The sequence below is a fragment of the Agelaius tricolor genome, unplaced genomic scaffold (assembly GCF_023055355.1).
Source record: "Agelaius tricolor isolate 1412-34295 unplaced genomic scaffold, bAgeTri1.0.p SCAF_10, whole genome shotgun sequence".
NCBI lineage: Eukaryota > Metazoa > Chordata > Aves > Passeriformes > Icteridae > Agelaius > Agelaius tricolor.
In genome coordinates, this window is record NW_027269270.1 from 9538330 (window position 1) to 9564772 (window position 26443).

Below are 26443 nucleotides of genomic sequence, written 5' to 3' on the forward strand. Positions count from 1 at the left end.
GATGAGCTCAGGGACAGAGGCCTTGTCAGGGTGTGAATAGCCCATAGGGAGATGCTGCTCTCTCCACCAGTGCAACCCCACTGTGCAGCTGCTGTCCTTACACTAAAGGCATGCACCATCCAGGCAGCTGTGCCAGGGAGCATGGAGACAGCTGTTCAGATGAGCCCTAACATCTGGGGAGAATGGCAAAACCCATTCAACACCCCCCTGTCACGGAGAGGAGAGGCAGCTCCCTCCTCCTCCTGTGTGTTCCTCTCCTGCAGGGTTTACAGCTTAGGTGGGTTCCTCTTCTCCTGGCTGGGAGAGCTGAACCACTCACTGAGGGCTTTCAGGGAGCCAGGGCCATGGCCTGGAGTGTGGGACAAGGCCAGGACAGCAGAGGGAGGGCACGGGGCCTGCTCTTCTAGCAGGATTGAGGGGATGGAGCTGCTCAGCATTCCCTGCCCCGTCACACCTTCCCTGGGAGCCACAGGCTTAGGGGCTATGGAGACAGTGGTGCCACCAGCAGCCGGTGTCTGCCGCCTTTGAGGCCGGGTGCCATTGTCCCAGGGACTGGCACCGAAGCTGTTAACTCTCCCTGAGGGGATGGCGAGCTGGGGATTTCACATCTTGAGGAGGCTGGGCTTTCAGCAGCCACACCGCAAAGGGTGGGGGACACAAATCCCTTTAGAGAGAGCCTGAATTGCAGCACTGCTGAACAGCTTGAGCTGCAGAGGGGCCAGAGGAATCTCTCACTACTCCACACCCTGTAAATCCTTTGCTAATTGCTTTATTGCCATTATTTGTGAAGATAAAGGAAAAGGATTAATTAACTAAGAAAGAAGAGCACACATCTCACTAGATTGGCTCCATTAATTGATATGGGAGGGAGAAAAATCAATTAACAAATTCTTTTACCTTCCTGATCAGTCTGGAAACAGAGCTGTGGTGCTTTTTGGAAGGCAGCATTGAGAACAGTAAAAAACCAATTCACTCTCCCAGTCAGCTACAGTTCATTCATCCGCAGTTTGCAGTTTACACCACTTAATCTGGTGTAAAGGCTGTGTTTTGCAGATATTTTGCAGTTCTATGACAAGAGGCTGAAACAAAGTCAGAGACATGAAGCTTATGGGCACCAAGTCTCTAATTTTGCTGCCTCGCTCTTAGCAGAAGAGTACTTGATTGTATCACAAAAAAAACCCCCAAAAAACCAAAAACAAAAAGCCAAAACAAAACAACCCCCAACCAAACAAAAAACTCTAAAAATAATTTTAACATGGACTTTGGTGTCCCCTGGCATTGTAAGTTAGATCATTATTTTCTGTAATGTGAGAGAAGGAGCAAAAGAAGTAGAAGACAAGAATATCACATTTTGCTTGTCTTCTTGAACCTTTGCACAAATTCAGAGCTAGACTGAGATGCAGGAATCTACCCAAGATTCCTTTTGTATGCCATATTAGCTGAAGGAATGGTCCCCCAGGATAAGGCCTCAGAGGAAAGGAAGCATTTGATGAATGAGGTTAAAAAGGTCTCCATGTAGCTGTGTCATGCCTCAGTAAGGGCTTCTCCAGACAAGAATGATAGTGGTTTCCACTGCCTACACAAACAAGGGAGGCTATTCAGCATCTGTGTTGCAATGCAATAAAAAACAAACAAATAACCATCAGAAACCCAGCTCACCCTATTTCTACAGTTTCATCTAAAGCAATTGGAGTAAACTAGATATAATGTATTCAATTGTTTAAGCACTATAAATCATTACTTTGTGTTAAAAAACAAAGATGGGGGAGAGTTGTAGTTATCAACTGGGAATTACACAATTTGATTCTGATGTCTTGGGCAGCGATTCTTAAGTTTCACTGTCACTGTCTCCCAGGGACGAAATTAGTGAATAAAGGAGAAAAAGACAGTACAGGCACTGAAACAGAGAGAAAAAACTGCAAGAGAGGGACAGAGCAAGCTAATAAATAAAACAAGAGCCTGAAGGGAAGAGCTGCTTTGTCAGAATATAAATATTTCCCTTCCCCTTTTATCTTTAATGTGGTGCGAGGAGCTTATTAAGGGGAAGTGCAGCTCCGTCCCTGGAGTCCATCCACATAACCATGTAGGGAGCTCAGTCCAACACAACCAATGCAGCCACACACAAACTCTTCTCTGCTGGAAACAAATGTAATGTACCAAGTAATAAAAGGGAAAGCAGGAACCCACGGTGGTCATTACAACTCTTATCGTGCCGGCCCTGGGGCTGCTTTACATTAATGGGCACCAGTGCTGCCCGGGGCCCTGGTCAGGGAGCTCAGCTCTCCTTGGGTCTCTCTTGCAGCCTGGAAGAGCAGACCTTATCCTCCTGGTGCTACAACACAGTGAGAAACAATGTGGCAGCTTATAACAAAGCGGGAGGGTGTGAATGAGTGTGCAAAGAGGGAAACGCTGCAGTGTGAAGAGCTCACACTGCACACTAAGCACTGAGGAAGAAGCTTTTCCTCCTAACCATGGCTCAGCACAGCTGTGGCTGGCAGCCAAGGCAAGGCCTGGCCTTCCTGCAGCGCTACACTGGGTCCCATGCACAGAGAGAACAGTAAAGCATGAAGCAAAATTTGGTATTAATGGCTCCTCTCTCTGAGATCTGGTTTCCAATAATGACTTGGTTCCCCTTCCCAATGCTGGCACCAGCTTCTCTTTGCCAGCCCTTCAAGATGTTCGACCATATGGCTGCACAAAGCTGCACCATCAGTCAAAGCCTCCCAGTCAGGAAGGGGACAGTTTCAAATTGCTGCCAGCAGTTCCTTTCCCACTATTTTCCTTGCCTGAGCTGTCACAGATACAGGTGTCAACCTGGCTTCTTTACTGCTTCATTCTTTTCATCTACCCTTAAAAAGAAGGTGGGGGGAAAGAGCAAAAAAGAAGAGCTTTGCATTTCCTCTACTCAGGCCTTAAAATGGAAAAATGAAGGGAATTCATTATTGGTGCTTGCTGATCCCTCCACCCCTACTGTTGCACCATTGCAGCCCTTTGAGCATGACAAAATGAGCTCCCCAGGCTTGATTATGCAAGCCACTAATTCCTCCTCTAGGCAAGGGGCGCTTGAGTTCCTTGGCTATACAATTTAGGTTTACCCAGCTTTTGGTTTTGTTTCTGTTTATAGAGGCAAACACTTGGCACCTTTGCATTAAAAATAGACTTGATTCTTCTTTTAGCTGTATGCTAGTGAGCAGGAAGAGACTATCACATACAGACTGCTTTCAACTATTTTTCAGAAACATTTCGGGTTTTCTCCCACGATGCTTCCACATGAGCTCCTATCCCAATTATATTTTTTTCATCATGTTTGAAAAACAGATGACTTCAATTACTATCAGTAAACTGAATTTTCTTGAAAAGGCTTTCAACAAGTAATTCTTTTCAAAAGTGATTTTGATAAAAATGTAATGAAAACCACGTATTTTTTTAAATCAATACTTGTAAAGATGGACAAAAGCAATAATAAATTTTTATACAACCCCCATGCCAGCTCTTGGATTTTTTTTGCTGGCCCTGTTAGGAAACAAGCTCTCAAACCCTAGGGAATTATTTAGCAAAATACCATTTGTGCTGGCTCTCAACTGCCCGGCTTCAGCTGCAGCTTCCCTGGAGCTGGTAAGTGCCTCTGAAAAAGCTTGGAAGTGGCCTAGGTTTCCTCACCACCCACAGCCCTGGTGGTGAGCACCCAGAATCTGAGAGCATCTTAAAGGGAGAGTTGGTCTAGCTAAAAAAAACAAACAACAAAAACGGACCGGTTTTAAGACATGCTTTTGAAGCAAATCTAATTTTTTTAGATCTTTGATGTCTTAAGCCCAACTACCCTAAACATTCTTGGTAAACAGAGCACTTCTCTGGAATTCTGCTTAGCAAATTTGGGGTCTGGTGAATAGCTATTATTCAGCTGCTCAGGTTGCTTCAGAGAGCCCAGAGTCACCATATCTGTGCAATACCTAGGGACCAATGCCTATAGACTTCATTCACAAAGAGCTGACCCTTGTGGTCAGGGAGAGTATTGAGTCACAGACACAGATGGAAATCAGATGGCTGCTGCAGCTCCTACCACCTCGCCCTGCCACCCCTTCTGCAAGTGGCTGCCCCTCTTGCAGGGATCTCTGGGCCAAAAATAATGTGGTTCCAGGAATCACCTCAGTTTGCAGCTCAAAGAAGGGGAGTAACCTGGTGCCAAATCTGAACTGCTCCAATACAGTGAGGCATAAAACAACAGTCCTACAAAGGCTCTGAGCTGAGCATAGATGTTCTCACTCTGGAGAAAGCGATCTCCAGCACAGGGCAGGGATGTCTGGGGACAGTCACCATTTCATCTTTACACAGGCTGTTTCATTAATCATCATCGTTCTCTACAATAACTTGCATTAATAAATCTCACTAGGCAGAAAATGCCTTTACTGTTGTGCCTAGGAAAGCACCAAAGATGACACTGCACTTGGATAATAACAATGATAATAATGCAATGGTGCATTTTAAAAGTCTACTGTCTCCCAAGCCAGGAGCCACTGGTGTGATGCTGCCTCATTCAAATTCATGTAAAAACAATTGATAGCACCCCACAAATTCCCAGAGATCAGCAACCTTAAAAAAATATTATCAATGTCTGTTGTCATACATTGCAAAGGTTCCATGTTGCTAGTTTCATACCTCCTTGATGTTTCTTGTAGGCAGCTCCTCTAGGCACCTGCCTCTTCCTCCTTCTTCTTACAGCAGCCAACCAATCTACTCTTTTATAACACTCTTCTTATTGGCAACAGGTGTGGCCTGTTAAAATCAGGCCTGCTCCTAATCTTTAATAATTAAGCCAGCTGCAACTCTTTAGGGGATAAGATTACTTTCTATACTACCTTTATTTACCTGTTTCTATTCCCCTACAAATGTCCATACAGAGTTTCCAGAATTAGCACTCCTTCACCATCACCCAACACACCATGTGGGGCAGCTTCAGGATGCTAATGGAGGACTTGTTTGCTTTGCCCAGAAAGTAATTATTTTAATATTAGACCTCATTTCCCTACATTATCCCCTCCCTCCCACCCCCCAGCAACAGCCTTTATGAAAATAAACCAGTAGGAGTTTGGCAAAGACACCAGAATTAACATTTCTCCTTCAGCAGTTGCACTTTAATAGCTATCAGCAGTTGGAATTTCAGTTTTCACACCCCAGGCAAAATCCTGCACCTACAGCAGCACGGAGCTGGGAGGCAGGGTCAAACAGAGGGATGCCACATATTGCTGTTCCCAGCACCACTTCCTACAGCACAGGTCCGGCCGCGATGCTCACTCCTCGCCCCACGGGTGAGACCCGCCCCTGCCCGACATGCCCGATGCCCTCGAGTGCAGCCCCGGGAGCGGCACTGGGGACGGGAACCCGGGAGCGGCACTGGGGACAGGCTCTCCCGCCGGCCTTGCCATGACCAGCACATGCCTGCTCACTCACATCAGAAAGGAAACAGCAACCTGCCAACCTTTATAATTTCCTTCAAAATCCTTTTTAATTTTCTAGGGGTAACTTCGGCTCCAGATGAAACCCTCAATCCTGTTTTTAAATACTCTCGAGTAGCACAAGCTTAGAACACTTTGGAGTGCTACAATATGAATATTTTCAGAGACAGTGAGTGCATATCTTTGCAATTTTAAAACTGTTGCTTTCTAAAATGGCTCATGAAGACTCACTTTGTAGTATGGATCCCTGCCTATTGAAAATTTCAATATAATTATGAACAAGTCCACCATTAAAATCATGGCTTTACTGGACATGTGTAGCAGCTGACCAATATATGGCTTTATGACTTTCTATCAGGTCAATAAGCTATAATCATTGAAAGAAAATCAGCTCACCCCAACAACATAGTTCAACAAAAGCCCCTCAGCAAACCACATCCAGCTGCACTCATGTAAGGAAAGCAAATGAGAAACAGTTAAAATTTGAGCTTGAGAGCTGTACAGCTGTCTTTGAGATGCTGTGAGTTTTCAGTTCTCTCTAAACTTAAGGGCATGAGCTGTGAGAGCAATGAGAGCAGGATGTGTTATTTTTAGAAGTCAGGAGTGAAACAATCCACTACATCAAGCACATAAGAATTTGGCAGCAAATTCGGATTTGAGAGCTCTGATTACCTTCTCCAGACTGAGTCTGTGGATTATTAAATACTGTAATGTGTTTTAAGTCACAAGTATTTTCCTAGAATTTTATATAATTTAAAAACAAACAAACAAAACAAAAAACCCCAAACAACAAAACAACCACCGAAATCCTCCAAAGATTGAGATAAAAACCTAATACAAATATACACACATTCACAAAAAGTAACTGAATGCCCATTGTTCCAAGCAAAGAAAAGAAATTGTAACTGTGGTACAGGCAGATGTAGGGTTGCAAACAGCATGCAGATTGAGACTGAATTCAGAGCAGAATTGCAGATGTTACTTTGAATTTCCCAGCTTTGGTAGGTGCAAACCAGACATATGAGCCCATATGAGAAAATGTTACATGCAGCGGAAATCTATTTCAGACAGCACTGTTTCTTTAGCAGAATGGGATTTCTGTGATGCTTTGCTTTGCTCCATCTGCTTCTAATTATTGCTCAATTCAAACAGCTATTTCTGCATTGACTTGCAGGAATCTTAGAAGGCACCTTCTACGTAGGCAAGAAGCATAGCCCATAAATAATTTCAAAAAGTATTAAAGAGGGGAAGCTTCATAGCTTTTCATTCCAATCTGACTATGTGGTATTTAAATAAACCTCTGTGGCTTTCCAGTAACATAGTAGGAACTCCCAGGTGGCAGGGCTGGGGGAAGAGAGGGAGGAGAGCACTAAACATACTAATGAACATGTAATTAAGAAAATGGGCCCTCATTCCCTGCAGAGACTCCATGAGGAGGGAACTTATTTGAAGCGCTGTTTTCTGGTTCCCCTTCCTCCATGGAAGGAAATCAGCTGAATATCTCCAGCACCAGTCACAGTACCAGTGGTCCCAGCTCCAAGAGAGTGCAGTCAGTGCAGGCTGATACCATGGTAGAAATCATAGTTTGAAAGCAAGTGATTAAAAAAAAAGGTAAAGGAGAGCATTTGATGCTGGACCATAAACCCCAGGATCCCCCAGTTTCTCAGGAGAGCTGTCTGTGAACATTGGTGTTAGCCCCTCTGCCCCTTGCCCTTAAACAGCATCTCTACACTGAAATGCAGTTGGGTCACTGCAGCCTGGGGGCCCCTGTGGAAAGGGAAATTCTCCACATGGCAGCATCATCCATCTCCAGGCTTTGCAGGGATGCAGCAGGCAGTAGCCCTACATAGCCAACCTTCAAGTGCCCTGGAAACAGAGAACCACCACAGCAAGTGGGTCTCTAAGTATGACTGCGACCAAAGGAAAAAATAATTCTTTATAACAGTTTAATGTAATTGTGGAGAACAGGGGTTCATTTGTACAAGCCCATTAAGAAGAGGGAAAAGTAATTAAAATGTTTGTTTCTCTTTCCAATCCAATTTTGAAAGTGGAGTCGTTAAGGAAATTTCACCCTAAACATAGGATGGTAGCAGTGATTGGTAATTTAAGCATTCATGGGAGGAGACAGGATTTTGTAAACAGAGGCTTAGGAATTCCTCAGCCTCTTTAGACATCTGGCAGATTCTGTATTGAATAACAGCTCTTCTTCTCTTGTTTTCTAAGCTTTGGAAACAACATGTTTTTGGAGGCTGCACTCATCTTTAGTGAGTCTTAACCAAGCAAAGATAAACCATTTGTTTGAACATCAGGCAGTGGCTTCCTGCCTGTATGATTATTAGATGGTAGAACCACATCCCAAGAGAGATGACAAGAGTACCATTATTCCAGGCATTTAAAATTAGACTAATTATACCACTATCATAGCAATAGCAGGACCTAAAAGATATAATGGATCTTTCTCATCTCTTATTTTTGGCTAAATCCAGGTCTTCTACCTACATCAACAAAGACAGGCTTTGATGAGTATCCTGCTGTTTCCATTGAAACAACTGAAAACTCAAACAGGAACTGCAACCCTTCAGTCTGTGCATTAAAGAAGATTTAAAATATAACCTCAAATAGATGAATCTATAGAAAGACAAAATGAAACCCAGGTTGGGCATGAATGACAAAAGACATATCACAATGCATCTGACCATTGCAGCAGCCCTAACAACCAAAAGTTATCAACAGGACAGTGATCAGAGCAACCAGTCACTAGGTCCACACCAGCTATGGGGCTAGAAGCAATACACAATTCAGTGTTCAAAAATATTGTGGCACCATCTGCAGTGAGCTGGGAAAATTTATGCATAAACTTGAGGGACTTGGCTGTTTTTCATTAAAGTTTTACATACCTCAGTTGTATCAGCCTTACACTGCTAGAGCTGCACACAGAAATGCTCCCTGGTAAGAGACTGGTTGCCTCAATGGCAGCTGACAAATGAGACAGCTCTATGGAACTGGTTGCCCCAGGGAAGGAGAACCAGTTTATTTTAGCTTTTCTGCAGGGTTTTGTAATGGTGCAGCTCCTTCAGGAAGGACATAGAGATCAAGTGTTAGCATTTGTCTTTGGCCTCAGAAACTGAAGGGGGGTTTATAGAAGGTGGAATTGCACAGAAGGAGCAAAATCACTGGGTTTTGGAGGAAAAAGGGATGTTAGATAGATAGTCCAGACTAGGTCAAGGATCCATAGTATGGACAAGATATCTGAGGGAATATTGTTCTGGGAAGAGGAGCCTCAACCACAAAGACATTAGTTAGCATCCTGAAACACATTGCATGGCTATGAGAGCAGGTAGGTATGGCTATATATATTTTTGCTTGGATCTCTATTAGTTTTAGAATTATAAAGCAAGGAGTGCCTCTGCTAGAGACCTTTGCATATCTGTGAGTCATTTTCACAGACACTGGGAGAAGCTCAGGATAAACTGGAGCATCCATGAGACTGAGACTCCTGCAGAAACCAAGAGGAGGTGGCCAGCCCAGGGAGCCTGGGGCAGGTCCATCCCAAGCAGTTCTTCTCCTGGTGCTGCCCAGGCTGATAAATCACATATCCCAGTGCATACAGAATTGGCCAAAATCAGCTACAGCAGACTAGAAAGTGTCTAGCCAACACACTAGGTCAGAAACACCTTTTAAGATTTAAAGGATCAGCAAGCAAGTTTGCATGTGCCTATGCTACATCCAGATTTTGTAAAGCAGGATCTTCCTCGCTGATGGAAAGACGACAGCAGACACAAATGTCATCTTTTCCAACTGTTTCTGGAATCTTCCTTTCTTCATACTGCTGTATATTGCACCCAGACATAATGATGACAGGGCCTGGTGGGTAATACTGCTGCCAATAGAGAATTTGTCTTGTTCAAAAAGCACCTAGCCTGAGAAACTGACATAGGGAGGGATTTCTAGGGCTCTATACCAAAGGCGTTCTGCAGCCCTAAACCCTGAGAAAGCACATTAAATTCAGTTTAAAGAAACGGGGGATTTCAAAGTATCATGAAAGGGTTAAAATGTAACTGATGTCCTCAATGAACTGCTGAGTGGGGGATGAGCAGATCAGGTTTTGTTTTCTTATTCACGGATCTTAGAGATAAAGGCAATCATCAGCCTGATAGCTCATCCTTGTGAATGCTTTCTAAAGTTTCCCCCCCCCGCCCCCCCGTGTGACCATAAATGTGGAAGACAGTGCTACTTCCCTGTATCCTTTGGGATACTACTTCATAAACTAATAATTATTTCATAAATCCGTGATGCAAAGGGCTTTTACCTTTCTCGCTGTGGGAAGCCACATCGCCTCCAGCAGCATCCCCTTCCTTTTGTCACCTGTGCCCTCCCCATATGTTCTTTTCAATCAGTTTCTTATGTCTTCCATCTAATTTCAAATTAAGGGTTCCGTGGTGGGCGGCAAGGTTTTGCTTTTCCCACTCCCTGCCCATGAAATACGAGGCTCTCCCGTTTCACTACAGAAAGACTGGATTTCTTTGATGAGCTCCGACAAGATGTAATTTAGACTAATCTATCAGACTGATAGAAATGCAAGCAGATATAATACTGTGAACTTATTTTATTTCTCATTATGCAAATAATTATGTAAAATAGGCAAGTGCATAATTTCCCCCCCAGGCTCCAGGCATTTCTCCAGTAAGCTTTAGGGAGCGCAAATTTTGATGTTCTTAGCTCAATAGCCTGTCTGATCATGTAAGACTGTATGTAAGCATGCTTCAAAATGTCGAGGTTAAAAGTGTCATAAAAGTTATTTACTAAAAGTAACTGGACAAATCTCACAGCTCAGGCGGTGGCACCACACTTTGGCAGTGTTGGTTAGCAGGAGGTCAAGTGAGGTTCGGTCCAGCAAGTTTCAGTGGGTGGAAAGGACAAGGGGAAACCATGGCCTTTGTTCTTCTGAGGGCAAGGAGGACTGAAAGCCTTGCAACAGGTAGTCTGAAAATGTTCTCCCTCAGGCACACAAAATAAGTGGTGGGGCAGGGAGGGGGTGTTTTGTTTTGATTTCCCTCCCCTCATGGGAAGAGTTTTCTATCAGATGGGATAGGAAACAATGAAAATTATATTGGCACCATCGAAGGAGGCTTTAAAAGAGCAGGAAAAGACATCATGTAGGGATGCCACTCCTCACTTTGACTTAGCTTGGAAGTTGAACTGGATTTATTTTTAAATGAGTAAAAAGACAGATAATTGTTAGTTCCTAACAATTCCTCCCTATGCACAGTAGTCTAGTCAGACAACTCCAGAGCTGGTATCAACACCAGAGACTGTAAATTTATTCTGGAATCTAGGACACGCCAGGATTTTGCTTGTGAAGGTTTACTGCTGGCAGACCATGCAGTGTACTTAGAACATTAGCAGTTAGGAGATTTTTAGAGAAAACTTTCTGAATTGCTCTGTGGTTGCAATAGACAACTTGTCAGATGCTGCAAGTCTTGTGCAGTGTGTTTGTTCTGGGTGACTGATAACCCGGCTGCTGTGCTTACTGTGCTGACGAGGATCCCTCCTGTTGTGAGAAAATTTAAGTAATTTTGCAGGTTGCTGTTTGAACTGTAGTTGATGGTACTTACAGAGGTTCTGGATTCTTTGGACTAACCTGTGTTCCAGAATCATGAATTCTTTTCTTTTCTTTTCTTTTCTTTTCTTTTCTTTTCTTTTCTTTTCTTTTCTTTTCTTTTCTTTTCTTTTCTTTTCTCCCTTCTCTTTATTGTCCCCTGAAATCTGTCAGGATGTCTTAGATCAATATAGGAGTTTGGGATTTTCTTATACCACAGTGTGTTATTGTGAGGCAACTGCCATTGCCTCTCTCTGTGATTGTTTCCCATCTCCCCGTGGGTCTAAACAGAAAAAAGATCTTGGAATTTGGTAACATACCCAAGAGACTTTCTTCATCCATTTTAGTAAATCCTGTTGCACATTCCTGCCATCTGGGATGCCCTAGCAGCATCATTCCATGTGAAAAGTTTACTCTCTTCTCTCCCTAAGAAATAATCTAGGACATTATCCTTCTTCCTTTCTGCCTACCTTTTCACTTTTTCCCCCTTTTGCTCCACTTTGATTCTACATTATATTCATAAGTGTAAAGGATGTGTTTGTAGCACGTATCAGAGATCACAGTCATCATTTTGGTCATTCCATGGTTTGGACGAACAACTCAAACAAAAACTGAGGGAGTCACTGATGCCCTTTGCCCTGTCTTGTAAATAAACGTGCAGTTAAAGCCTTGCCACTTGATTTGACCCACCTTACTCTGAATAGTTCCTGTCACTGTCTCCCCATTGCTGAGAGGAGTTTCTTTACATACAGAAATCAGAATGAGGAATCCATGGGGGCAGAAAGTTAGAGGTTGCTTTACCTTCTCTGCATTGTCATTGCCTGCCAGTGAAACATCTATCATCCAATGTTTTTCCTAGTGAATATCACAAAATGCTTTGTAGAAGAAGACAGTCATATAAACCAAAGCAAAAAAGAGAGGCTTTTAGGTGATTATTACAGATTGAGGGGGTAGAAGGGGAAAGGAGGAAACCAACCCCCCCCCCTCGCAAACAAATGAAGTCAAACCAAACCAAAAAAACCCAAACAAATGTACAAAAGACCCAACAAAAACCAAAAAATAAAACAAAACCAAACCAAACCAAAACCAAACCAAACAACCAAGCCAAACCAGATCAAAACAAAAAAACTGCAACCAACCCCCAAAAAACCCCAAACAAAACTATGGAAAGAATAATTTTACTGAAAGCTACTAGTGGCCAAAAACCAAACAACAAAGCAGACAAATTCATGTCCCATGCATGGTTATTTAGGTGAAGAGTATCACAAAAATATTCTCAGTGAATAGGTGTAGGAAAGCAAGAAATTTTGATAAAAAGCCTTAAAAATCTGAAAAAGTGAAGTTCCTCTAAGGCACTCTTAAACAGCTAAAACTGAGAGAGTGGAGAAGACGTTTCTTTTCCAGAAAGAGCTGTTGCAGCCATGACTAGCTAGTCCCTCCCATATATATTTTTTTATATGCACAGTATTATTTTTAAAAACATCTCCATTAAGAGGAGTAAATTCATTTTAGCAAGCCCGTTTATAACTGTCAACTTCTCTTAAGAAATGTAACAAAAGCTGCAGCACCATGGTCTTATTGGCATGAGGACACATTGTTCATGAGCAGTAGAGGATATGGAAAACATTTGTCCAACAATTGCTGTTGGAGCTCCCTGAGCCAAACAGCCAAACCCTGCTCTCTTTAACTGCCCTGGAGGATGGTACGGATCGTTGTCTTTGCTTAGCTGCTAACAGAAGCACAATCCTGAGCAAAGGAGTGAAAGTAAGAATTTGAGTACTGCAGTTCAGGGGGACCTCTGTCCTCAAAGGGAAGGATAGGGTAAGTGGAATAATACTTAGCTTGGGCCTGTGTGTGAGCACAAACTCTCATGGGTCAGTGAAGCAGAAGCAGGCCTTGTTGCAGAGCTTTTATCAAGCACAGCCCTACTGTGCTGCCGAAGACATGCTCTGCCTACACAGAGGCTGGACGGTCCCAGCTCCCTGTGCTTTGGCAGCGCACCCCAAAACACAGCTATGCTGCAAACCCCACATTCCTGTCCTTAGCAAATGTATGCTGCTGCCTAGTTCTAGATCTTCTTGGCCTAGCAGGCCAGTAACAGGGGTCTCCCCACCTATGCCATTTTCTCTCCTGCAGGCAGGGTACTTTCACAGAGGAACTCCTGGGTTTTCACTGTTTAATTGAGACTCTTAAAGAATCGCAGTAGTGCAAGTGGGGATTTAAAATTTCTCCTCTTTGCTTAGGTAACACTGGACGTTTAAAAAAGAAGCTGCCTTCCCCCAGCTAGGGCTTAGATCTGCATGAATAAAGCATTTATTCGCCAGCAAAAAGCAACGGTCATGCTGTGATAACAAATCAAACCCCCCACGCTGGGGAGGCGATGGCGCACAGACACGAACATCCCAACTACGCAACAGGATCATTCTGCAAATGTACTCGGGCGCTGCGTTTGGAGGTTTTTTTTCCCTTACTCTATTTTTTTTCCTTCTTTTTTAATAACTCCGGGCACAGGCAGCTGTTCGCATTTTCAAAGCCTGCTCAGAAAGCAGCCAGTTAATTTTAGTTCGCTCGGGCCACCCTGAGCGAGCTGCCCACCCCCCGCCTTCCCGGCTGTGCGGGGCAGCGCGGGGGGTGGGGGCCCCGGGCGGCTCCTCCCGGCCGGGCCCGGCGGGGATGGGAAAAGTTGTTCCCAACTTTTTTTCCCCCCTTGGTGCGAGCTCCTCCCCCTCCCCTCCCCCAGCACGGCCCCGCCCCCCCCGCGCGGATTGGCGGGCGGGCGCCGCGGGGCCCCGCCCCCGGCGCGGTTTGTGAATGGGGCCGGCGGCGGGGGCGGGGCCCGCGCGGAGCTGCGCCTTTTTTGTGTGCCGGCGGCCGCGGGCCGAGAGTCGCGGAGCGGGTGGTGTCGGCGGGGCCGCGGGCGGAGCGGAGCCAAACGAGCCGAACCGGGAGGCGCACGGCTACCCCGGACGCACAGCCCGCAGCGGTGTCCGTCGGGAGCGGAGCGCAGCCAAGCCGCGGGGAGGATCGCGCAGTAATTGGATTTTGAAAGTTATTTAAGCCCCGAAGTAAAATACACGGCTCAGCCGGGCGCGGTAATAATCCATTTAGCCGTAACCTAAATCCCCGGGGCCGTGCAGTCGTGCAGGGAGCAGCGCCTCCGCCTCGCCGCCGCCGCCGCGGGACCCTGCGCGGAGCTGGCCAGAGCCGTCGCCGGGCTACACTCGCGCCTCCTGTTTCGCCGCCGCCGCCTTCTCCGGGGAGAGCAGCTCCGGAAACTTTCGCCTAGACTAGCGCCGCCGCCGCTCTGTGAGCGCCACCGCGTCGGAGCCGAGGAAAAAAGTCGCGGAGGTCCAGCGCGGAGCCGCGTTCCTCCCGTCGCCGCGCTCCTGCCCCACCGAAGGGGCCCCGCCTCCGCCCTCTGGTCGCTGATGCCCCTGGGGCGCCGCGCCGGCCGGCTCTGAAAGACTCCCCGAGGCTCCTCAGGCCTCCGGCCGCCCCGGCGATGCAGGCTGGACGAGAATGCGGCGGAGCGGCTGCCGCCGGCTGCCCCTTGCTGGGGCTGGCCGCGCTGCTGGCCGCCCTGCTGGGGACCCCCGCGGGTGCCACGGCGCAGCAGTACCACGGCGAGAAGGGCATCTCCGTGCCGGACCACGGTTTCTGCCAACCCATCTCCATCCCGCTCTGCACGGATATCGCCTACAACCAGACCATCCTGCCCAACCTGCTGGGCCACACCAACCAGGAGGACGCAGGGCTGGAGGTGCACCAGTTCTACCCGCTGGTCAAGGTGCAGTGCTCGCCCGAGCTGAAGTTCTTCCTCTGTTCCATGTACGCGCCGGTGTGCACCGTGCTGGAGCAGGCTATCCCACCCTGCCGCTCCCTCTGCGAGAGGGCCCGTCAGGGCTGCGAGGCCCTCATGAACAAGTTCGGCTTCCAGTGGCCAGAGCGGCTCCGCTGCGAGAACTTCCCCGTTCACGGTGCGGGTGAGATCTGCGTGGGGCAGAACACGTCGGATGCCCCACCAGGACCTGGTGGTGCGGCGGGTCGGGGGGTTACTGTCCACCCCACAGCTGGCTACCTCCCTGACTTTCTTACCCCACCACAGCCACCCTCTGGCTTCTCCTTCTCTTGCCCGCGGCAGCTCAAAGTGCCCTCTTACTTGGGCTACCGGTTCCTGGGGGAGCGGGACTGTGGAGCCCCCTGTGAGCCAGCCCGGCCCAACGGGCTCATGTACTTCAAGGAGGCAGAGGTGCGATTTGCCCGGCTGTGGGTGGGCGTGTGGTCTGTGCTTTGCTGTGCCTCCACCCTCTTCACCGTGCTCACCTACCTGGTAGACATGCGTCGTTTCAGCTACCCGGAGAGGCCCATCATCTTCCTCTCGGGCTGCTACTTCATGGTTGCCGTGGCCTACGCAGCAGGCTTTTTGCTGGAGGAGCGGGTGGTGTGTCTAGAGCGCTTCTCTGAGGATGGCTACCGCACTGTGGCCCAAGGCACCAAGAAAGAAGGCTGCACCATCCTCTTCATGATCCTTTACTTCTTCGGCATGGCCAGCTCCATCTGGTGGGTCATCCTGTCCCTCACCTGGTTCCTGGCTGCCGGCATGAAGTGGGGCCATGAGGCCATTGAGGCCAACTCCCAGTATTTTCATCTGGCTGCCTGGGCTGTGCCCGCTGTCAAAACCATCACCATCTTGGCCATGGGGCAGGTGGATGGGGATGTACTCAGTGGGGTGTGTTATGTAGGTATCTACAGTGTGGACTCTCTGAGGGGCTTTGTGCTGGCGCCCTTGTTTGTGTATCTCTTCATTGGCACTTCCTTCTTGCTGGCTGGCTTTGTGTCCTTGTTTCGCATCCGCACCATCATGAAGCATGATGGCACCAAGACGGAGAAACTGGAGAAACTGATGGTGCGTATTGGTGTCTTCAGTGTCCTCTACACAGTGCCTGCCACCATTGTCCTGGCGTGTTACTTCTACGAGCAGGCCTTCCGTGGCACCTGGGAGAAGACGTGGCTCCTCCAGACCTGCAAAACGTATGCTGTGCCCTGTCCCAGCCACTTTGCCCCTATGAGCCCAGACTTCACTGTCTTCATGATCAAGTACCTCATGACCATGATTGTTGGGATCACGACTGGCTTCTGGATTTGGTCTGGCAAAACCCTTCAGTCCTGGCGACGCTTCTACCACAGACTCAGTACCGGCAGCAAAGGCGAGACGGCAGTATGAGACCCCCGTCCCCTCTGGCACACACACTCTCACACATGCATACACGCAGAGGATACTCAGCACAGGGCTAGGGCAATGGTTCCCTGAAAAGGGAGGAAGGGAGGCTTTTCCAAACTTTTCCTTCCTCACAGAAAGTTTGAAAAAAAAAAATCATTGCATAAAGGATCAGTCAAACTATTTCCAGTGGTGCTTATGACCAGCTAAGTGGGAGAGGACAGAGAAAGAGGCCACTGCTGGGACAGGAGAGTCCTTCACCCAGAAGTCTCCTTACTTCTCTCCTGCTACTCCTGTCGAGGAAGAAAAATTCCAACCCAACTAAAATCATCCTGCCTTGCTTTGGACAAGAGGGAGCGGAAGCCAGATCTGTGAGCCACCCCTGCCAAGAAGTAGCCAAATGTTTTCTGAATTGCCGGGCCAAACTGCAGCATGGGCAGGGTAACACCCGAGCCTGAGCTCTCTGCCTGCTCCTTCCAGCTCGGCAGAGCCATCACGTGAGTACTGCACAGCCGACTACAGCCCGATCGTGTGCTGGGGAGATGCCTCTGTTCTATCAGCTCACAAGTTCCTTTTTACCTCAGCGATACCTGTTGTAATTGTTTTCAAGTAAAAATTTGCCCTCAATCTGTTGTTCTTGCTGCTGTGGGGAAGGAGGGGGTTGCTATTCCACACCCTGAAAAGAAATGACTTGTTGCTTTTCAGCAGAAGGCTTTTCCCCCTTGCCTTTGTTCTAGGAGACAAAGGGGGAAACAAAAGTGTTTTCTATGTAGAAAGGCATAAGCATGGGATCGGTTTTTATGGGCAAACTAACAAAAAGAAGTCGTTGAGGTTCACCCTTGGATGTGAGGAGCTCACACAAATAAACATTCCTTTTATGAAAAAAGGAGGAGGCAGGATGTTTTCCTACCATTCAATATGGGTCACTTTTCTAAGCTGAAGGAAATGCAAGATTTAGAGGGCAAGAAGAGCTTACCTGAGAGCACCTGCCAAAACAAGAGCTACTAAAATATGTAGTAAAGATAGGATTTTTTTCTTTTCCTCCCATAAACCTGCTTTCTCTCCTGCTTTGCAGTAAGCTCACTGCAGAAAAAAATCAGTCGGATTCTGGGGACAGGAGGAATCGTTTTGGCTCACGACTGGCCCTTTGCTTGCTCCTCAGGTTCCCTGAGCTGCATGGCAATGATTCTTGGTGCAGGTGGGGGGGCTGGGGTTGGGGTTTAAAATCAAGTAGTTTCTGCAAGTGAGGAGCCTTCTCATTTCAGCTAAAACACAGCTGTTTGAGTTTCCAGTGATCAGACTTTGAAGGAAAAGCATTCAAAAATTTATCATCAAATGCATTGTTTTCTTTTTGAAATGTGACAGATTTTTCTATTCTGAAAATTTTTATGTTGACTTGTTCATATTTTATTTTTTGCATACTACTTTACCTTTATATTCACTGAAGGGTTGTTTTTACAAGTATATGTGTGTGTGTGTATATTCTTGCCTAAGGACAAAATAGGACATTCTGGATTTTTGGCAAGTCTCCACCCTATAGCTGCTCTTCATGTTTTTGGGGGGGAAGTGTCTAGAATGAAAGTTTAAAAAGAAAAAACCTGTCCAGGGTGAGGTGGCAGACTGCTGCTGTCTGAGGGTGTACCAGTAGTCTGAGCATGAGGAATGGGCCCATCAGCCAAATCCTTCAGTGGCTCTGATGTCAGACTCGCAGGGCTTGGTTTGTCTTTTATAATGTGCACATGGAAAAAAAAAAAACAAGCATGTCAGACGAGTGCAGTATGTATATTTTGTAAATCTCATTTTTGTAAGAAAATATGTATTTATGTTTTTACTTGATTTTTTTTGGAAGGTCTGTATGAGGCCCTGCTTCACCCCATGTACAGATCACTAAATAAATAATTTTTAATACAAGGGCTCTAATGATGTTTTTTCCATCTTTGAATACTTGGCAGGTTTTAGAATGGGGGAAGCTCTGAAAAGTGGTGTCTTCTGCCCCACTTTGTTATGGATAATGCAAAAGACTTTCGGGTGAATGCAGGCTCAAAATTCAGCTGTGGCTTGAAACTGTTCGCTCTGATTACCAGCCCCTCACAACAGGAGAGCACATTTTGAGACAGCCGGTTTCAAATGTCTGCCCTCACTTGAGGTACTTGCATCCTAGCCAAGTTTTCTTCCAGTCTCTGCTTCTTGCTGAGGGCAAGCTGATAAACCAGTTCCTTTATCTAGAAAATAAGGATAATGCTCTCTTCCCATTCCAAAGAGACTTTAAGATTGAGAACTGGAGGGTGCTATGAGTGCTGTAAATTAGGTCCTCACTTTGATGGTGGAGTGTAATAGGGAAACACTAAGGACTGGGTCCTTTTTAATGGCTTTCAATGGGCAGTATTATGAACTAGTGCTTTTTTCCCATAGCACCTTTCCTTTCTGCAATTTTGTTCAAGTGAATTTTCCTTTTAATTTTAATAGCTAGCCTGAAGCCTACATTGTTTCTTATCACAGCCATCTGAAAACTTCAGTGGAATGGTCTATTTTATTTAATTTTTTAAACTGAAATGAATGTTTAGATCTCAAGCTGTGTTGCTACAGTCATGGAAAGTGCCCCAACAAACAGAACTGTACACCTGTGAAATGATGGTATTTTACAGCATTTCTTTCACAAGGATTTCAGCCTACTGTCTGCATTCATCACACTTCCTGTACCTTCAATTATGCCAATACTAAAATTTAAGTTACAGAGCAGAGATAGATCTAAGATGCCTTAGCTAGATGTCATCATAGTAGCTGTGGTTGCACTGCAACATTGTTTCATTTACTAAACATAGTGTGTAATAGGTCCACTTTGAGGGCAGTATTTTTTTGGACACTGTGCTCTTAAACTTAACCTTTTACAGTGTATGAACTACTGATTTAAAAGTTCTTTTAAGAGCTGTCCCCATTCATGCTGTCTCTCTGGAAGATCCACATCTTTTATTTGAAAACACCTCTTGCTGCTCCCCAGAACTGCTCACTTGTTAAGTTTCCGTTTTGAAAAGACCTTTGCATTCCTGCTACAGTCAGGCTGCTTCAAACTTCTCCCTGACATGAGCTTGCTGATCACTTCTGAGGGGGGTTTCATTCCTCTCATTCAGGAAACCTGAACCTTTCTATAAACATTTCCTCCCATTAATCCAGAGTGATGGCACGGCTGGAACAGCGTGCGCAATGCAGGAGTGGCAGCCGCCGGGAGCAGTGGTGTGACTGACACCCCTGTGCTGTGCAGCCACAGCTGCATTGCTAAACATGCAATCACTCCTTACTGCAGCATGAACTATCCAAATCCTGCGATTGAAAATAATTTTTAAAATTTGAAATTTGAAGCAACTAGTATTTACTTTTAAGCAGATGTGACTCACATCAAGACTGAATTTGCTCACAGTGGAAACAATTTGGAGAATTTCAAGTAGTGATAGTGTCTGGCCTTCTGGAATAAAAATGTCTATCACTATTTTGATAACAAAGTAGCAGTTACTTTCATAATGGAGTACAATTTAAAAAATCTTTGTGAAGCTCCCTGGAAAAAAGGATGAAAAATAAGCCTTTGCTAATCACTGCAAAACAGTTTTCTCTGACTAATATTTAAGTCTACTTAAATTTTTTTAAGTTTTAAGAAAGGTTGCCTCACCTTTACCTTTGTCTCTTGTCTATGCAGTTTTGGTTCACAAGAACTTAGCAAGTAATAGTTATCATTGATCCATATCCCTGTAAGTGCACACCATATAATATATTGTCATGAAAACTATAGAGACACTATAGTTTTTTTATAGTTCTTCAGTTTCAAAGACCTTTGTGTTACTTTCTAAAATGAAGGATTATTGTTTCAGGCAAGTTAAAGAGGAGGCTTCAACAGTTCTAGAGTTCATGAATAGCAGCAGCAACTGAATGTCTCTACAGAAAAAAGTGCTTTTATAATACGTCAGTGTTTGTTTGGGTTTATTTTTGGTGGAATACCCACACTGACAATTGAATGTTTTTGTCTAAGTACTTCACCCGCAACCAATAGCTTTGCATGCAAGTAAAAACCACACATCCCTGTATTCACCAACTGGCAACAATAAACATTACTTTTAATTTCACATGGGTTTAGAAGCCAAATTACTAGCCTGCATTTCAAATAGCCTCTTTTTTTTCTTCATCTCATTCTCATTTCCTTCCAGACTTTACAGGTACTTCATACACACTTCATACATGCCTTCTACTCCTTTTAATTTTAAAACCATGACTCCAACAGAAAGAAATTTAGCCACTTGCTTGGAGAGGAAAAGCTGACACTGAATCTTCAGCACTCTAACTGTTCATTGAGGAAGACTATTGCCAAGCCTGCCCTATATAAACCAGGATAATTGTTTCCTGCCAACATGTGTGTAGTTCTGGCAGAAATAATGCACAAATAATATAGGATTGGGGGAATAAATACAGTCATGGCAAATTCCCAAATGCCCCACTTAGAATCAACTCATTTTGACTAAAGTGATGCCCAAACTGTAAAACTAAAATATGCACATCAGAGTTTAACACTGCTCAGAAAACCAGTTTGTGCTGCAGTCAGAGAAGGGAGGTACAGGGGAGGGTTTGGACACTGTTTAAACCCAAGGTCCAAGGTTGCCTGGTTCAGGTGGCTGGGCACTGCTTGTCTCAAAAGCAGATCAGTGGAAGTAAGGCACAGGCAGGTGTGGAGGTAAACATCAGGCTCTAGCACAATGTTACCATAGCTGCAGCCAGATGGGATTCGACTGAATGATGCCAGGACAGCCCCAAACAGGGTCATGAGCACATACTCCTTCCTCTGCATCAGCTGCTCCCTTCTGTACAGCCAGCCTACCGGCACCAGGAAAATATGGGACTGGGATAAATGAGAATATGAACAGAAAGCAGGAATAAGCAGGGCCTAGAGCACATTTTTAAATAACAACTGTAAATTGGAGGACATCACTAATCCAGTCAAGATCACTAATATTAGTCAAGAAATCCTGATGCAACAACTTGTTCATTTTGGCTGCCCCAGCTGTATCACAACTTGGCTTGGTAATAGGCAACCCTTCACTTGAGCATGTTATCCTTACAAATACACATAAAAAAGCCAAGTCTGCTGTCTAGAGGAGTAGCCTATGTGAGTAGACTTTGGCTGCACAGATCTTGGAAATTAGTCTTGTATGTGGCTACCAAGGTAGCTATAACCTTGCCATTAAAACTTCAATCCCAAAGGTCAGGGTGACATCTAGAAAGAAGAAAAAAAAAAAAAAAAGAGGCCCAGTTCTCTGCTACTGCAATTCTAGCATTGTTCTCAAACCGATCTGCAGAAAGGCAAAGTTTCATTCTCAGGGCAGGAAAGGAGATAGATTATTCCCACTATGCTGTCCTTTTCCTTAGGCTAACATTCTGAGGGACTTGAAAAAGCTTGTGGTGAATAGGGAATTCTGCCAGGAGCTACAGTAGAAGAAAAACATGTTACCTGGCCCAGATGGACACAAAAAGGTGTTCTAGCAAGTAGGAACTAATCTAAGATTTGAAAGACAAGTGCTTGATTACCTGCACAATCACAGATGGCAGCCAGATCACATACAGCCAGTCTTCCAGTAGTATTCAGGCAGCTAAAAATGGAGGCAGGTTACATGAAAAGCACTTTTCATAAACATTTAAATTTCCAGGTGCACATCTAGAAAAATCTTGTCTCTGTCTCTAGTTCCTTGTCTATAAAATTGGAGCAGTGACACTTCTGTATATTATATGGATGTTAGGAGAATGAATACTCTCAAAATCAGAAGAAATGGACTACAATTATAATAGAGTTCGTATAAATACCTCTGTCCCACAGTCTGATATTTTTCAAGTAAATTTTGTTTAAGAGAATGCCAAATTAAACCACCAGCTAGAATAAATTATTTGTATGTTTTGCAATATCTTTCTAAAACTGGTCAGGCTGAGCACCTACTTTCACAGGAGCATCATCTAGCCAGCCTCAAATATAAAGTGTGAGAGAGTATAAAGAGGCAAACTAGGTAAATAAAAAATTACACTAAACTAGGCATGCACATCAAACAAAATGGACTCGTGTTATAGTGGTGCTTAGACAGAGCAGAGGTAAGGGTTTGGGCCTGTGTTGCTACTACAGGGTTCTTAACTCTTCCAGTACTACCCAAACTCTCATTTGCTGTATGTTATAAACACTGTTGTCATCAACAGGCTCAATGACAACTCTGCTGTTCCTCTTTAAATAAATACTGTTCACTTCAGCTTGCTGCAAGTGCAATCTAAATCTTAGTAGTAGGCCTAAAGCAGAATTGACCAAGATTTCATCCAAGCCCATGGCAGTGGGAATTCATCTTCCCTGCCATGTTTTTACTTCATCTCTTAGTTCCTCGACAGTTTCCTTCTGCTACCATGACCTCAAACAACATCTTTCTCATTACTAATGATGGCCAAGGAGGAGGATTAGTTGGATGCTTGGACATTTTCCTGCTTTAACAACAGGGAACAGCATGAGGCTATAACACTTCTTTCACCAATGAAATACAGAAGTGTCTAAGCTGATTGGGGTAAATGTTTGTGTCTTGCCCCGATGCCAGCCTTTTCCAGGGCAGACTTCTGCATCCATTCACCTTCACTGCACATCAAGTTTTTGTTGCTAAATAAAGTAAACCAATAAATGAAAAAAGGATTCCTAAAAGCACCAAAGCATACACTAATTTATAGCTTACCCTCCCCAGCAAACAAAAATGTAACTTATATATTTTTCATGGAAGACAGTCAAAGGAAACTACTTCCAAAAATATTTACCTAAAGCACAGATCAGATCACTTGCCTGACATGCCTACCTTCCACAGATTTTCCATGTATATGTGTGTGTGTGAGCACATCCAGCACAGTGCATGTGAGTGTAACAACTAGAAGTTACAACTGTAGGTAAATCTCTCATCAAAAGCCCAATGAAGAGAGAAAATCAAAAGGCCCCTGCCCAATGCAGCTGTCTGCTAATTAAACACTGGTGTTAATTGCAGTAGTGTGGCTGGTCCTCATTCTGTGTTTGTTGTGGTGCCTGTGTAAGCTCCGGATTGCTCAGAACTTTGACATTTTCCCAGAAAATGAAACTGTCTATAAAAGGAATGAAAGGCTGTGATATGTATATATATCTATAGGGCTATTTTTAAAGAAAAAAAAAAGATTTTTTTCTGTGTGTTAGTTCAAAGCCAGCTTTGATTATCTAAAGCAAGTCAGTCTTTAGAAAGGGTAAAAAACTAAAATGTAAAGATGGAATCTTTTTTATCTAATCCATGATGAAAAGAGCATTTATTATTTGTCATGCTCTTGCCTCTCAAATTTTTAATTTTATTTTTTAATTAACGGCAAAATGTAGACGTCTCAGGCAGTATTTCATGCCCTTACTTTACGAGATGTGCAAAGAAGCATTCCATTAGGGCCAACAGCCAGTTAAAAGGGATGTCATTTGACACCCTTCCACAGCTATGCATACCAGGCTGGAACCAAGCGGGATTATGAGAGTGGATAGAAAGCCCTTCTGGAGGGAGGATTTACTCATACTGTTTTTCTTTACACATTCTGCTCTCTGAAGATAATAAATCAGCTATTGGATTTGCAGAAACAACTCTCACGACGGTTAAAGAATTCCGGCACAAAGCAGATGAAGGCAAAGATCTGGCTTGTCTAAAGCAGCTCAGAGCGATCACGGGAAGCAGAGACCGAACCGCAGCCGTGTGCGAGGGGACCAAGCAGCGCCTGTGCCTGAACCATACTGCTCCCCAAACAGGGGGAGAAGGTGGGCTGGGTTTCCAGAGCTCAGCCCAAACCTCACTGCAGCTTTCTGCTTTTATGGTAGGCTAAATCTCTAAGTTTGGCATTTGAGCGCTGTAAGATTTAAAAGTCTGTGCTTTACGGTTACTTTGAGCCACCAACTGTCTTTTCTGGTAAGAAATCCCTGATTTGCAAGGACTAATTAATCTGTGGATGGTTTTGCAGTTATGAAGGCACAGAACTTTGTATCATTGCCCACAGACAAGCATCTAGATTTCTGTCTTTGAGAGTTCTTAAGACTTTTCCACTTCAACTAATAAAGTGAACATAAACAAAGTTAATGCTTTAATTCCATGTCCTTCATTTTCCTCAAGCAAAGATCTTCCTGCACCGAATTCTGAATCAAATCTTTATCAAAACCTCTCAACATGAGAATTGAAAACAAATGTTTCTCAGAAAACAATTTCAAGAAACTCAGTAATTTCACTTAAATGACTCTTCCATTTTGCTATCAACTTTCATTAAAGCTTTATTAACTAAGTGTACTTTGGTCATCATTTCACTATAGCACTGAGATGTAATACATTAAATGTATTAATTGAAAACAGACATTAAAGATGTAATAGAAGTTATATACATAAAAATAAGCCAATGGAAAACTGTCATGAGAACTGTTATTTTCACAATGTCCACCTCTCACACCATCCATGGCTTCATCTTACTTAGCTGATAAAGTTCTTTGTAGCAATACCAGGCTATTTTATTTATCCTTTAATGTAATTCTGCACATACAATGACATTTGTATTAGTAAATGAGAAGCAGTGTGTGCCAGCAGACAGGGCACCAGACTAGAAGTCAGGAGACAGTCATACTTTTCCCAAATTTGCCCAGGGTCTGCAAATTCTTCCAATCATCCTTACCTCCATCTCTTTTTCTGCCCTTCTCTAAATAGGCTCATGCTCTTTGGGACAAAAAAAGGTCTCTATTGTCCCCACATATGTGTTGGTACTGTTCCCATCTTGTTGGAGCCCTGATCTTGATGGGGACCTCTTAAGATTGGCACAATGCAAGAGGTTCCAATTAAAAATAATTGATCATTAAGAGACAGAGAATAGCAAAGAGTGAGCTGGCACTTTACTTTCTAGGAGGAAATAGTCAAACACTAGTGGCAAAGTAGAGACATATGTGATGACACCAAATCTTCCCAAAGAAATGAAAGTGGGAAGTGTCACTCATCACCTTTTGGGCTTTTGTGTAACATGCATAAGGAATGTTCCCTTCTCTGAAGAGTCTCTGGGGACTCTTCAGATGATGGGATTTACTGTCACATGCCCTCTTCTCCCTGTCTTTTTTTGGTTGTTGTACAAAGTGTTGCCATGTGGGGTCTGTGTGATAGCACATACTGCAAAACATCTCCAGCTGAGCAGAATCAGTGCTGGCCAGTAAGATTGTTAGTTGGCTGACTATTCCCTAAGAATGAAAACCAGACACTGAGGAAACTATCTTGTTCATAAAAGGAAAATATTTATCTGCAATGAAATTAAAAAACCAAACCAAAACCAAAATAACTACCTGGGTATTTCATTAAAATATCACTAATGAAGTGATTAAATAATTCAGCAGCAGAGCAAGGAGGAAGTGCACTACTTCCCCATGCACCCCAAAAATATGGATTTGAATTAAGCAAAACAATTTTTCAGTTAACTGTGAACTGCTTCAATTGAAGAAGAAAATAAAGGGGAAAATGTCTGAATGCTTTGCTAAAATGCTTTTTACATGAAGCAACCCCAAATTTGAATTTGAAACACAGCTGTAAAGATTGAAAAACATTACACAACCTTATCACGTTCAGCTGGAATCAAGAGGGAGACTATGAGATGGACTAATGCTGACAGGTGAAGGCAGATAGCTTGGCTTTGGAACCACAGGGAGTTTAAAAGAGACACAGGAGTCAGTTTTACCTATAGTTTGCCCATAGCACTGAAAAAGTCTAACCCACTTCACTTGCACCATGTAGACCTGGTAGTAAGGGACACAAGGCAGAAAGCTGAACATTTTTCTTAATGAGATTAAAATGGCACGTAGGGAAAAGAGTTTGTGGAGAGCAGAGAAAGAGCAATGAAAACTGTAGGGACTGAAATGTGAGAAGCTTGTGGACACAGCTACAGCTGCACGTACGTTTGCTTTTCTTGTGTTTCAGGCTGACCAAAAAGAAAACTGGTGTGAAGGCTTGCTTCTGTGTCTGTCAGGCCCATGCTCATGCTGACTGGCCCTGTCTGCTGGCTAATGCAAGGGCCTGGCTTGTGGACTGGGCTGGCTCATAGACACTCATCCCTTCCATAGAGTCCATGGAAGGTGAAGGTGTGACTGCCTGCCCCCACCCAGGC

At 44.5% G+C, this 26443-nt stretch overlaps 1 protein-coding gene across 2 annotated transcripts; it reads left to right on the top strand.

The window, feature by feature from the left end:
* Positions 1-13906: 13906 nt before the first annotated feature.
* Positions 13907-24440, top strand: FZD7 (frizzled class receptor 7). Of its 2 annotated transcripts, XR_011680349.1 has the most exons (2): positions 13907-16767; positions 23904-24440. XR_011680349.1 is itself a non-coding variant. In XM_071434666.1 (1 exon), exon 1 carries the CDS (start codon positions 14555-14557, stop codon positions 16274-16276), a length of 1722 nt encoding a protein of 573 aa, XP_071290767.1. In that variant the 5' UTR covers positions 13907-14554; the 3' UTR covers positions 16277-20380. The 2 variants fall into 2 exon arrangements, 1 of the variants encoding a protein (XP_071290767.1); XM_071434666.1 differs by lacking the exon at positions 23904-24440 and having other exon boundaries at positions 13907-20380.
* Positions 24441-26443: the final 2003 nt, after the last annotated feature.

Bases quoted from the DNA above. Each gene is read 5' to 3' on its own strand.
- FZD7 (XM_071434666.1), top strand. From the start codon at position 14,555: ATGCAGGCTGGACGAGAATGCGGCGGAGCGGCTGCCGCCGGCTGCCCC.